Source organism: Patiria miniata, unplaced genomic scaffold (genome assembly GCF_015706575.1).
Source record: "Patiria miniata isolate m_02_andy unplaced genomic scaffold, ASM1570657v1 HiC_scaffold_1, whole genome shotgun sequence".
In the NCBI taxonomy this organism is placed as follows: domain Eukaryota; kingdom Metazoa; phylum Echinodermata; class Asteroidea; order Valvatida; family Asterinidae; genus Patiria; species Patiria miniata.
Genome location: NW_024037047.1, coordinates 35,931,102 through 35,945,318, shown reverse-complemented (window position 1 = coordinate 35,945,318; position 14,217 = coordinate 35,931,102). Strand labels below are relative to the sequence as shown.

The following is a 14,217-nucleotide window of genomic DNA, read 5'->3' as shown; positions in this document are numbered from 1 at the left end:
TGTTATTTCTTCATCGGTAAGGAGCATAAACCCTGTACTACAATCGCCTGCCATTTTGTTTGTTTACGGCTACGCAAAGTAGCTATGTGTATAGCGCCGCCAATCGAAGGCATTCGTCCTTACTGCGCATGCGCAAAGTATAACGCATGGGTATAACGCATGGTCGCACCGTGCATTATACCGAATAATGACATGTCACGTGATCTACAATTCACCAATCAGATGACGGGGATTTATTCAGGTGTTGTATAAAATCAATTAATCATACATGTAGGTTTTATCTCAATATTATTGGCCAAGAACAATTGGTAAGTTGGCCAACATTGCTGGCATGATAATTTCCTTTCATCCACGTTGCTGCAACTTGGACCACATTGACATATGATCCCTTTCAATTAAAGCTATAGTCCATCATTTGCAGCCATCCGAAAAGAAACTGGCGTAATTATTGTTGAAAAACAAACTTGGTTGAAACATAGTAAGGGAACTAAACTCCCTGTGAAATTGTTCTTTCTGGGAAGCTGTCATTTTGAAGTAATCAATGAAAGAAGGGCTTTCCAACAGTGCTTCTTAAGATGCACCGCAGGAAAATTTGAATTAGTAGTTTGTTTTATTCGGCGAAGCGCGCGCAAGCATTGGCACGACGCACACGCGCGCGCGGTTGCTATAATTCATCGGATCAGTCGCGTATAGCTGCAATTCAGAACAATTCAAAACATGATCCAGTAAACTTCATCAGGTTAGTTGTTCAGTATCCTTCATTAGATTTTGAACACTTTTGTTGCTTCAAATGAACAAAATACACAAATTACAAATGATGGACTATTTCTTTAAATATCTATATCTCTGGATGTAGGTGTTCTAATGACATAGGAAAAACAGCATTGTATTGAGAAACAATAATTTTTTAAGCATATATAAGTTATTATTAAAATAGGTGCTAGTATTTCAAATATTTTTTTCTCTAAATGTATTTTTTGTTTTTATAGGTCTACAGACTGTATATCTCAAATGTTCTGTTGTATTATTTTACTTGGGTTATTTAAAAAATATAAATATATGTAGTACTCATTAAGTCACCTTTTCTGATTTCAGACTTGATGTAATATGTGATACGATCAAGCTATTATGAGTGGTTTTTCCACCCCGGTCAAAAACATTTTTATTACAGATTTAAAAGAGCACAATCTCAGCATTACCGCTGTGAAACCCGCATGCTGATACCATCTTTAGTTCGAAAATTATGGAAGTCGGAACACCAAGAGATGTGATGAAGTGATGTGATGAAGTGGCCCTATTTTGGCCTGTATCTCCAAAAAAAAAATCCCGACAAACGACTCATGTAGCTTGATCACATCACATATACTCTATAAACAATGCAAATATTACACATCACTGGCAGAGCAAATGTTAGTGAATGTCAAATATTGATTGTTGTTATTTTTCTTGCTTTTATATTCTATTCCAGGAACTCTGTCATACACATTCCAAGCCACTGATCTTGAAGATGACATTTTGGTCTTTGAGCTTGGTAGTCACAGTGACAAGCAAGGCACAGCAGTGATCACAGAGACCGGTGAATTCAGCTACACACCTTGCACTGATTGCTATGGTACTTTCACTCTGCAAATCACTGGTAAGAGTTTCTACAGGATGTTGTTTTCTTGAAGATAATATCTGCCAAAACAATTTGCCAAGACTTTTTCTTGATAATGTGTATTTTTATCAATGCAAAATGTGCAAAACAAAGGGGAAAAAAATATAAGTAATTCAAAAATACGTTGTAAAAGGAAAAGCCATGGAAAGTCATTGGAATGTATATTTGTTTTTAGACACATTTCTCTCTGAAAAGCTGAAAAATTCAGTAAATTTTCCTTTGCACAGCATGTCAGATTAAAAAATTTCATGATGGGTTTATGACTACGGTTATCAGGCGCGGTTCTAGAGCCTATATTTTTGGGGGGCTAGCAGGGTGGATCCAGAGGCGTGCTGAAATGTAAACCGTTTTTTTTTTCTCCGGACACTTAGGCCTTTTGAAAATCAATTGGGGGCGGGGGGCTCATACCACATTTTCAATGGGGAGCGTGATAAAATCTTACAATCATGTTCACTGTATTACCTAATAGTGCACAAATGCCCCCTCTTTACGACTACTACTTTTTAAAAAAAATTGGGGGGGGGGGGGCTAGCCATAAAGCCCCCCTCCCCCTGTAGAATTGCGCTTGAAGGTTTATGTGTGCTGAATTGGTGATTTTGCTCAGTAATTTGTGGTATAAATTTTTAGATAATTATAAATGGTGCTATGCAAGTGATACATTTACAGACTTTTGTTTATCTCTCTTTTCTTTTGATTATTTATTCAGTGAGGGAGGTACAGACATTCCATGAGATAGAACCTCTATCTACCACTGTCAATCACACCATTGAAGTCCGACCAGTCAATGATAATCCTGTGTTGTACAGTGCACATAATGGCCAAGTTGTTGGCAATGGACGCATTGCTTTGGTAAATTAAATAATGATAATGTTTGCATTTTTATTTCACATGTTTTTGTGGTGATGCTCCTAATAATCAGATGGGGGTTTATGGGATTCATCACATGTGCGTTTCTTTACATTTAAACTTTTTTATGCTTCCTTACAGAAATTCATACAGTTGTAAACAAATGATGCAAAAGCCATGGTCTCATCTTATAGCTCACACCAATATTTTTGATAACCCTCATTTTCTAGCCCCAAACTTTTATAATGGTCCGCATGTGCATTGTCCCCATTATCACATCAACTAAAAGAGGTCATTGGGAAATTGACAATTTCAAATTATCAATTTGATTTAGGCCAAAAAAAATAAATATTCGGTCTCTGGTCAGACCAAAGTTCCGGAATTGACGCGGCCATGCGGCTTTTTTTTTTTTTCTTCAAGCTTGAATTGTACAGACAAGGTGGGTACTATTTTGCTTTTTTGGTGTCCTTATGTACATTGGTGTCCTCCATAATTAGCTTTGGTGCTTTCGATCATTTGCCTTGGTACAATTTTCCATTCCTTGGTGCTCTTTGGTAAAAAAAATTGAGGAGGTGCGGAAATAGAGGGCGCTGTTGGAGCTACCACGGAACATTTTGGGAAAAAAAAAAGATCGACGCGTATGATTAAAATCGACGCGCGCGCTGACCAGAGACCGACTTATTTTTTTTTGGCCTTATTGCTGATTTTTTTTTACAATTTTTAATAAATATCTATTAAATTTGATTGAGTTCACTCGTCTCCACAGCAAAAAATGGCATTTAACGCGCAAATCACTGCAAACTCTTATATTTACATAGCCCAGGTTGGACAACGTCTTCATTGCATTATGACTGATGTCTAGGGTATTAATTCTACTACCATAGCCAAACAAATTATTGTTACCTGATGGAGGAAGCTGAAATTTTGTTTACATATTCCTTGTGTCCAGAATTATGTCTACACTGGGTATAGAAAACGTAAATATGTCCATGGAGGACATGTTTACTCAAAATAAACTGCAGATCCATGCTTTTGACAGAAACATTTTCAGTACGATCTCCCCGTGTGAAGAATTACGTGTGCGTGCAACACAGTTACTATGCCATGTACGCAGCCGCGCGCGTAAGTGTTCACACAACATGCTCATACTGAGGATGTTTTCGACAAAAGCGTGGATCTGCGGTTTATTTTCTTTAAATACTAAACACATCGCCCATTGACATATCTACCTTGTCTAAACCCAGCGTTTGCATAATTCTGGACACAAGGAATATTTAAACAAAACTTCAGCTTCCTCCATCAGGTAAAAATATTTATTTTGTTTATTTATTTATTATCCACATCCAACAGCAGAAAAAAATGCCAATTACAGGACTGGTTTAAACATATTATAAAATTATTTTTAAAAAATATATATATATATATATAAAAAACAAATATGTTCAAAAAGAATCGTTATAAAAAATATATATTGATGTTATAAAAACAAACTAAAAACAAATAATATATGTATATAGAGATGAAACGAGCACTGTGAATTGTGATAGTAGACGATTTCATTGGATATGCATATATAGATATATATTTAAAAGCTAAAAGGTAATGGATAAAAAAAGACACAATATACTTTAGACAAACACAAAACAACAACAAAACAAACAAACAAAAAAACAAAAAGAAGAGCCAAAAAAGGAGAGTAAAACAAAACAACAAACGTAACTAAGCAAAACAAAAACAAGACAAGACAAGGAAAACAAAGTAAAACAAAAACAAACATAGCCAAACCGAACAAAACAAAACAAAAAACAAAAATCCAAACCGAACAGAACAAAACTGAACAAAACAAAACAGAACAAAAAAGTAAGGAAAATATACACTAAATTAAAAAAACAAATTAGCAAAAATTTTGTCACAGAAATAAAAATAATAAAAAAATAATAAAATATGAAAAAAATGTGTTATATTTTTTTTTGCTATGGCAGCAGACGTTCATACCCTGGACTCCGTCGCATGTACACAACGGAGGATTCCAACCTGGGCTAATTTTAACAGTCTGGCTTTACAAATACACTTGTAGCAATTTATGTAAAATTGTGAAGAGATTTATGCAAATTTTTAGACATTTAAATTTGCCTTTCCACATTTACTAAAGATTTGAAAGTTTACCCGTATGTTTTAACTTTTATAAATGCAGTTAACTGTTGAGCAGAACACAGGGACCAATGTTGCCTACAAGGATCTGACTGCTGTGCTAGGAGCATACGATGCTGACACCAATGATGAACTGACCATTATAACCAGGCCCCCGACGTATGGCACCCTGGCACTGACAAGCCAAGTCAAGACTGTGCCGTCCAGGCAGAATTGCAGTGAGCCCTCAGTAGACAGTGAAGAGCCAGTCATTCCTTGTGGGATAGAGTTGCCCCATAGTGAGGTAGAAGTTGTGATATTAAAGAGGTTGTTGAAACCTTGGCCCCCAACTCCAGCTTTGGTTTATAGCCACTGGTTCCACAATGGATCGATCCAGTAAGCACCGCCCATGGTGTTCTGACCAATCACAGCCGTGATTTATGTCCGACGTGCGTGCACAAAAGTCCGACATGCGTGCACGCGCATATGATGTGCGCGCGGCAGGAAAATACAGCGTGGCATTCGATAGGAGCACGTGTTAATTTGCCCAGTGCGCAGTGGGCGGGGCTTACTGGATCGATTCATTACATAAAAGCCTCCAATGTCCAAACCATTAACTTTGATCTCATGTTACACAATCTGATGTTCTTGAGGCCAAACACCAGACCTATATGAAGCTGTTGTCCCCAAGAATAAGGGGCATACAATTTCCTGCTGATGCTGGAGACAATGTGAAGGTTTCAAAGACCTCTAGGTTTGTCTGTCACGTTGTTGTGCTTAAAAGTAAGATTTATTTGCCAGCGGTACCTGACTGATACATGTACCTCACTGATTCTTACTGAGTACTAGAGACTTTTGGTGCAGTTGTTGAATTGAATCGTTCCTGGGGTAGCTTAAACCAGGCTGGACCTCTGTACTTAGACAGGTGTCGCTGACTTGCCTGAGAGCTGCTATTACACGATATAAAGGTATCCTGCTCATGTGTTATTGTTGCTGCTCTAGCAACATACCGGTAGTTGGTTCTGTCTGACTAAAGCCCCATGGAATCACCCTAGACAAATCACTCTGTCATCAAATTATGCATTCACCATCCTTTCTCATCGAACTAGTTGAATCATATCACCAATCTTATTTTGTAAGTCCCACATTTTTGTCTACTTGCCGAGTAAAAAAAAATCAAGTCTTGTATCATCCCTTATCAATGCAGTTAAGGCCCCCTCTGAATCACAGAGCTCTCACAAGTACTCACAAGTCAAACCAAGTCAATCACAAGTCAGGCTTTCTGAGGTCAAGCCACACATTTATCAAAAACATTCCCATTTCAGTGGTCATCACCTGAGACATGTGAGTTTCGGTTTCAGAGTCATTGTAACAATGGAATGAGAACTTCTTTTTATTTAGGAGGACTTGAGCTGGACGACATCCACATTCACCTATGCTCCAAACCCCAACTACCATGGCCGGGATAGTTTCCTTGTCTTGGCAGAGGACCTGTCTGGAGCCGTTTCTCAGCTACTGGAGGTACAGATTGCTGTGCTGGTCAACCCTTGCATCCATGAGGGGGTCTGCAAAGGTGGGTGGCTCACACAAAACTTCAGCCATTTCTGTTTATTTCCTTTTGCTTATATTGCTTCATGGGTACAGCTTGTCCTGTCCTTGTGGTAGACTGAGGGAATTCTGTCACCATGCAATGAAACAACAGGACATGAATGAGACTCAAATAACATTTTCAAGGCACAGCATTCCATATGGGAGGCTCTACAATAGAAAGTAGAATTGGTATTTTGGAATTGCTTGTACTTGTAGATTATTAAATAAGATCAGTAGCCGATTTCATGAAACGTTACTTTGTGTTGCAGTTCAATAAATTACTTAACCCTAACCCTGCCAGACGCAATACAGTACATCAGGTTGAAAAGAACTGGTGCTCTTTGATGCATTCAGCTACCAACACCAGTGCATGAATGGCAGCTCTGAGACAGTGAGAGCTACAATCCTGGCCAAATCTCGCTGGGCCCCCAACCCCCCAGCCCCCGTTCAATGTTGTCTCTCATTGCGCGGTGTGTGCTCCATCCGCTGAAGAGAACAACATTGACCGGGGGAGCGGGGGAGTTGGTGACCGTTGGAGGCTAAGGTTATTTCCTAGTGTCCCAACCATTTTGGCCGGGATTGTAGTCCCATTGAACAATGCCACGGCTGTATGCTGCTGCGTGCAGCGACCATGGACTCTGAGGCAGTGTGGCCTTGAGAATTTTCCTCTGATGAATCTTGCTACATTTGGCAGGTTTGTCACTTAGTCAAGTGTTGCATGTTGGCAGGGTTCTAGCAAACATACCCTGGAGGGTTAGAGATAAATTGAACAAATTATTGAATTATGACAAATTTCACAAGAAATTATGATGTACTAACATTCACTTCGAGTGGCATAAGTTATGGCTTCAAGCCAAAAGTAATTCGTTTTACTGACTAATTATGATTATTGTGCCCTCATTGTCCAAAAATATCAAGATTTATTCAAGAAATTCACAGCTTTATTTGTTTTCAGACAGTAATGGAAAGCTATTTTACCTGTAACAGAACTTGGGCAGTACGACAAAACTATTTTCAAAATGACGGGCAGAACTGATTCAGTGACTGTTGTCTTACTGATGTGAAATCGTACCTAATAGCCATCTTCAAACCTGTGACTATCTTCACCAATATGTTTGAAAAACTTCAAACATTGTGTAGCTACCTCTAATTTCATGAAATTGATCAAACATATGTTAATTTGTTGAATCGATCGTACTCCTGACATAAGGTGCACACTGATTTGTAAAATCAGCTGCAGGTTTCATATCAATCACTGATCAGACATAGTGATTCTTCTTATTTGTGTTGCTACATGTACTTCTCTGCACACAGGACCTGTTGAGGATCCTAATTGTACCTCCCCTGCACGTAGCAGTGGGTTCGAATCCTACTCCTGCCACTGTCAGCCCGGCTGGGTTGGTGACATCTGCGAGATTGATTATGATGAGTGCCAGTCCATGCTGTGTGCATACCCATACGTCTGCTATGATCGCCTCAATGGATTTGAATGCGCTTGTCCATTGTCTGATCCACTCTGTGATGACCTCAACTGGAGGTCAGCATTATTAATATCAAACAAATTATTTGTGTTTTACTGTTTTTATTTTGTGATGTGATAGCGTAGGTACCGCGATTGTATCCAGCAGTATTTTCAAAAACCAGTGTTTAAGTTTCGGAGAGTAAATACACACCAAGATTTTTTTTAATTCAGTTTCTGTGTGAGTAACTTTACAGATCTTAAAGTTCTCTCTGCCCTTCAAGTTTAATAAACAAAAATATCATCAAGTCAAGAAGTTGAATTCTAAACTCCGGAAATTTCAATTTTTGTGATAAATTCAGACCAAGAACCTGATGAAAGCAATCATGTAAATCAACGTCATCAGGATACTGTTTTGCACTTTTTATTCACTATTTTATTTCCTGGCATTTCACTCAAAAGAAGGATGCTTTTGGTGTTTTTGTCATGGTTTTCCCAAAGAGAAAAGCATGTCAAGAATGACCTTTTTTCAGTTCTGGATTTTTTTGTGTGGCCTTTTTGCTTTAAAACATTGCTCTTAATTTCTCTGACTTGGTTTAAGAAGCAAAAGTTATGTAACATCTTAATGATATTAATGTTGTAAGGGGCAAACATCTTCATAATTGCATTTTGCGTTTTCACAAAGAGACGCTAACGTGCTGTGCACGAAATGTATTGATCAAAAGGGAGTAAATGCAGAACAAGTGAGATTTCCATTTTCACAAAGGGACAGACATCTTTGATACATTTCAGACGTGTGCACCCAAACATGCGTGCTCTCTCCCTATGGCAAAACACACTGCACACTAGATTTTAAAAGTAGGTCAACTAGAATTTCGTTTTCTCAAAGAGACGGGCATCTTTGCTGATGATTTTCACGAATTAACCACAGTTTCAATGATGATTGCTAGGTTCATTAGAAAGTTAAGCTATCTAAGAATCATATATACTGCATAGAGTAGATGCATTGTGGTACATTTTGCAATTCTAAAATAAGAAAAACTTCTCTTGCGATTATATCGAACGTCTTTTTCATCCGAATGGAGATGCCCATCCCTTCATGAAACAGTGACTACTTGCTTGTTTATGGTTCCACTGAAACTGATGATTTTAACCAGTCATGACAGTTTAAGCCTTTACAATGTATTCGTTTATCATTTTGTGTATTTTCTTCAGAGTCAAAGTTATAATAGGTGTGGTAAGCTGTCTGGTTGGTTTGTTCATCGTTGCTGCTGTGGTCTTCTACTTGTACAAGAAAAAGCACAGCAAAAAGTAAGTGCAAAGTGCTGCAAGTCCTGTTGACAATCACTATTTTGACCTCCAGGTGTTATATGCCATACCTCCAGGTTTCATCTATAATTTTGTCCAATATACACTTAATTTGAGATTTTGAGATTCTTTGTAAACCTAGCAATTCCTGGGGGGAAGACCACGGATGAGATACTTTGCTGTTGATAGGTCTCCCCTTCTTTCCTCTTTAATCGCAACTTACCAGTTTGTACTCTTTTACAGGTCCCCAACACAGCTATCATCGGTACTTTTGATGTGTCCTCTTTGTACACCAACATTCCCCAAGATGAAGGGATTGCCGCCTGCTCTTCAGCTTTGGCTAAGAGCAGTCACACCTCACCGCCCATTTCTGATATAGTATCCCTCATGAACCATGTTCTAACTAAAAACAATTTTTCGTTCATGGGTAAGAATTTCCTACAGGTACATGGCACCGCTATGGGTACACGGATGGCACCATCAATGGCCTGCCTATTCATGAGCCAACTTGAACAGTGCATGTTGGCGTCAGCCCCGTGCTGTCCCTGGGTCTGGTGGCGCTATATTGATGACATCTTTTTCATCTGGACCAGTGATGAATCTAGCCTCACAGCATTCATTAATCACATCAATTCCTTCCATAGGACCATCAAATTCACAACCGAATACTCAACCAAGGATACCCACTTTCTGGATGTCAAGGTTCTAAAGACGGATGATGGTTTGATCACAGATCTCTTTGTTAAACCCACAGATAAACACCAATATCTCCACTCAACCAGCTGTCATCCCCGACACTGCAAAACCAGCCTAGCCTACAGTCAGGCCCTCAGACTCCGTCGAATCTGTTCTAATGATTCCGATTTCATCCACCACTCACAGGAACTTAAGAAACACCTCGTCTCCCAGGGTCATAGCTCCCTGGCAGTCCATCGAGCAATCCACAAAGTCTAGGCTCGCTCCAGGGAGTCAGTACTTTCAAAAAGACCTGTGCAACAACAGAGTTCCAAGGAGAAAGTTCCCTTTGTTGTCACTTTCCACCCCTCGCTTCCCCCCATTCGTACAATAACCAGTTCTAACCATCATATTCTTCACACATCAGATCGACTTCAACGTGCTGTACAAGACGAACGCATAGTTGCCTACAGACGGCCACCCAGTCTCAGGGATATCATTGTCCGGGCAGAAGTCCCCCCTTTAATGATAATGTTAACCCCCCTTTACCACAGGGAACTTTCAGGTGTCCCAACACCTCCAAATGCATTGTCTGTAGACAACACATCAGAGAATCGGACTCCTTCACCAGCCATACCGGTGGTACCACCCATAGGACAAGGGGTCATGTCACCTGCACCACCACTAATCTAATCTATTTAATATCTTGCAAAGTTTGTGGTGTTCAATATATAGGTGAAACGAGAACTACACTCAAGAGACGTTTCTACGGCCACAGATCCACAGTCAACACCCATAAGCTGGATACACCCGTAGGACATCATTTCAATCTTCCTAATCACTCAATTTCTGACATGATTTTACAGGGCATTGAGGCACTAGGAAACCACAGAGAGATTGTTCGTCTGAGTAGAGAGAAATTATGGATAAGACGTCTCCAGACCATTCAACCCCATGGTCTGAACATCCAAGAAGGAAATGACTAATAACTTTTTGTCTTTGCCTTCTCCTTTTCACCACAGATAAGCCCCCCCCCCTCCAGTCTGCCTCATTCACCAATTAACTACCTTTCTCTCCCTCTCCCCATCATTGACTTTGTCCTTTGTGTTCCCCACCTCTTGTGGTCAACCATCCCCTTCCCCCAATCCCCCTCCCTTTTGTTACCCTCCTTTCTGTTCAGCCGCCTGCTTTTTCTGTGTATTTTCCTCTGCATTATCTATTTCAACTTGACTGCTTTTGTTACATCAGTAATGTATACATGTACCTGTTTATGTTTATAGTCTTGTCATTTAGCCTTCGAGAAAGACTCTGCCAGGGTCGAAACGTCAGGCCACTAACTATTTTTTTGCTTTTCTTTTACAACAGATTTCAAATCCAACCATTACCAGATCCAGATGATGGTCAACTGGTGCCATACATAGGTGTCTACACTCAGAAAGCCTTTGAAAACCCTGTGTTTGAAGATGACAGTGGAGATCAGACAGATTCTGACGAGAAGGACGAGAACCAGGCTAGCCACAGTCATCCGGATGACTCTTCAACAGGAAGACCACTCTCTGTCTTCTCCAATCGCTCTCAAAGCTCCTCTTCATCAGGCCTCAAGAAGAACAGGCCCTGGTCGGGTCTTGCACGCTCTAATGCTGTTGCAGATGCTTGGCCTGCACTGGCTGAAGCTTCCTCCGTGGGTGGTAAATCATGTGATGAACCTCCCCCTGCCAGTCCAACAGTGAGCCCTGCCGATGCTGAGATGTGGGCACAGCCAACCATGCTCAAGAGTTCTGCAGCTCTCAAGAAGGACGCTGAGATTGGTGATCCAGAGCAGATGCAGATGTTCCAAAAGAGGACTCCGCCAACTACCACAGAGGAAACCCCTGTAACAGAGGTAGGTGTCATAACCTAGGCCTAATCTCATGAAACTATTCAGCAGAGACAACAAAATGTTGCTTTGTATATTTATAGGCTGAGCAAAGCTTATTATTACTTGTAATGGAACTAAGGGTTCCACAAGAGTGGCCTATGCACTGTAATATGCCAGCCTGAAAAAAAAATATTGAGAAGATGAAGAAGAAGTGTTAGCTTGTAGAGGTGGGGCAACCTCAGATAATTGTATGAACACAATCGGGTAGGGACTAAAGCAAGTCTTCATGGGTTGGACTCAAACTTGACTTCCCTGCATGTAAGTGTAGCTGAGAATGAACCAGGAGCCCTAAACATGGCATGACATTTCGGTCAGTAATTCTGGTTCAAATTCTTTGGTGAGTCACTGTCCTTGTTTAAGCAAATATTTTGTGAAATTACAAGAAATTGTGAAGGTTTCTGCTTTCATTTTATCATCCAGCTTCCAGGATCCGTTGTGAGCTTCACTGATGATGAACAACTCAATGACGTCAACGAAACAGCGATGTAATGATCCAACACAACTATCGGCTCTTAAGTCATTGGAACATTTCATCTTCTAAGATTGGACTGAATATCTGAATTTTTAAATGGTTACCTTAAAGTACATACATGTATCTGGACAGGATATTGTATGTTGTAATATCTTACAAACACAAGCAAAAGGCTTTTGCATGTTCACGACCATTTTTAAAGGATGAGCTTGGATTTGCACAAGCATCGTGCATGTCCCCTGAAGCCCCGTGTCACAGAAAAACAAAATCAGTTGAAACTGTTGAAACTGACACAATTGTCCTGATTTTGTGTTCCCCAAGGAAGTGGGGCAGCAAGTGTTATTAGCCGGCCATAAATATGCATTAGTTCATAGTTTGAAACACATTTCCATTAATTTGGCAATTGGTTCTAGTGTCATGATGTCTATCTTTTTTAAAGTGTTTTCTCTGTTTATGCAAGAGTTCCTTAAGTTGCCTAGATAATGAGTTCATCCTCAGACAAAAATGAGCTTAGCCATTTTTTTGTTAACTCTTTTTTTGGTCTGCCATAATTAGGCACAAAATCGCAAGTGCAAACAAATTTCTTATAATTTGGCAAGTTTTTCTAGCATGAGATGTTTTTTGTTACTATTTTCTGCTGTAATCAAGAAAGTTTTCAAGTTGCGTAGATATTAAGCTCAGACAAAAGATTAGCTGAGCTTTTATATTTGAAGGTTTTTACCCAGATTATATTTCACTATTGTGATAAGTACTTTTTGCAAATGTAATGATTTTAATGAAGTTTGCAGTGTGAGTGACACCCTTTATGATACCTGAAAATGGTGTTGGACGTACATTTTGGACAATTCAAAAGTGTGCATAATAAAGGTTATAATCATAGAGTGGATTTTAATTATGAAAAAAGTTTCAAAAACGTCTAGTTACTACAGTGATTTTAAAATTAAATTCTTCATCCATAATTTTTTGTTGAACTAAAGAAAAATCGGCTCGAAAAACCATGGTGTCGGATGTCTCAGACAAATTGATGTTTTTCTGTACTTTTGTTTATAAAATAACAGCTGTGCTGTTGAACATTGTAAGAAATAAGCTATATTTCAGTGAAATACAGCTAGTAAGCTTAATTCTTGATAATGTACCCTAAAGGAGACATTTTTCGTCATAAGTGTATACCTTAGGGAGACACCGGACATTGAGGAGACATTTCAATTTCTCCCTAATGTCACAACTCCTATAGAGGCTCATGGTCCAAAAGGTAAATACACCAGAATTCATGGGAGTAGGATTAGGGAAATTAGGGTAAGGGGTCATTGATGTTGGAAACATTTTGACAATGTGTACAAACCCTATGGGAACCATTCCCCGTAATAATAAAAATGATACACATGATTCATTTCTGGCATTTGGATTTGTGAAGTTTATTTTCACTGAGACTTGAAATTCGGGGGAATTGCCCAAATGTCAACCTGAAAGAATGTAAGCAATGTGGTTTTTATAACTTATCCTGATCATACAGGTATGCATGTCAATTCGACGCTATAAAAAAATAATAACCAAGAAGAGAACCTTTATTCTTTACCAAATGTTACACTTTTGTATTTAAGTTGAAGAATAACACGACAGAATGTATTTAGGTTCTTGGACTTTTGTATGTCCCCCAGGAAACGGAATATACTAAGGTATGAAGGAGGCCAATATATGATGATCGAGAAACCAGTCCTCGTCAATTAATCGCCTTTTTTGTTGCGAAGACATTTGTTTATGAGATTCCAAATTCACAGATCAGCTACAAAAATTAAAGTGACTTCTAGCCCTGAAAGATATTTTTGAGAGCTTTTCATAAGTTTTTATTGTAATGTTAAAGGGAATATACAACATTTGCAAACATCGAAAAACAAAACAACCATATACCTTACTAGGATGTTGGTAAATGACAGTCTAAAGCATACTGTAAAATTATGGCACCTAGTGTGAAGTCATTTTCAAGAAAATGGTACTTTTGTGTACATTTCCAACGGTGGTCGGCCGACCACCGTTGGAAAAACCTAACTATTTTTCAACTACTGCTCTAAATTTACCATTTTGTTTCAGTCCAAATTTTGTTTGCTATTGGTTACATGTTCATGAACGTCTGCAGGCCAGCTAGACTGGTTCCCTTACCTTAC

The 14,217-nt window shown here is 39.1% G+C and overlaps 1 protein-coding gene across 1 annotated transcript in view; it reads left to right on the top strand.

Annotated features, from left to right (window-relative positions):
• The window catches only part of LOC119733236, a 172,693-nt gene extending 158,818 nt beyond the window's left edge, over window positions 1-13,875 (top strand). Inside the window, 8 exon segments of the mRNA XM_038206825.1 lie at window positions 1,469-1,636; window positions 2,364-2,506; window positions 4,698-4,937; window positions 6,035-6,206; window positions 7,538-7,760; window positions 8,898-8,993; window positions 11,031-11,547; window positions 12,004-13,875. Coding sequence (XP_038062753.1) covers window positions 1,469-1,636; window positions 2,364-2,506; window positions 4,698-4,937; window positions 6,035-6,206; window positions 7,538-7,760; window positions 8,898-8,993; window positions 11,031-11,547; window positions 12,004-12,072 — 1,628 coding nt within the window. The 3' untranslated portion in view covers window positions 12,073-13,875.
• Window positions 13,876-14,217: the final 342 nt, after the last annotated feature.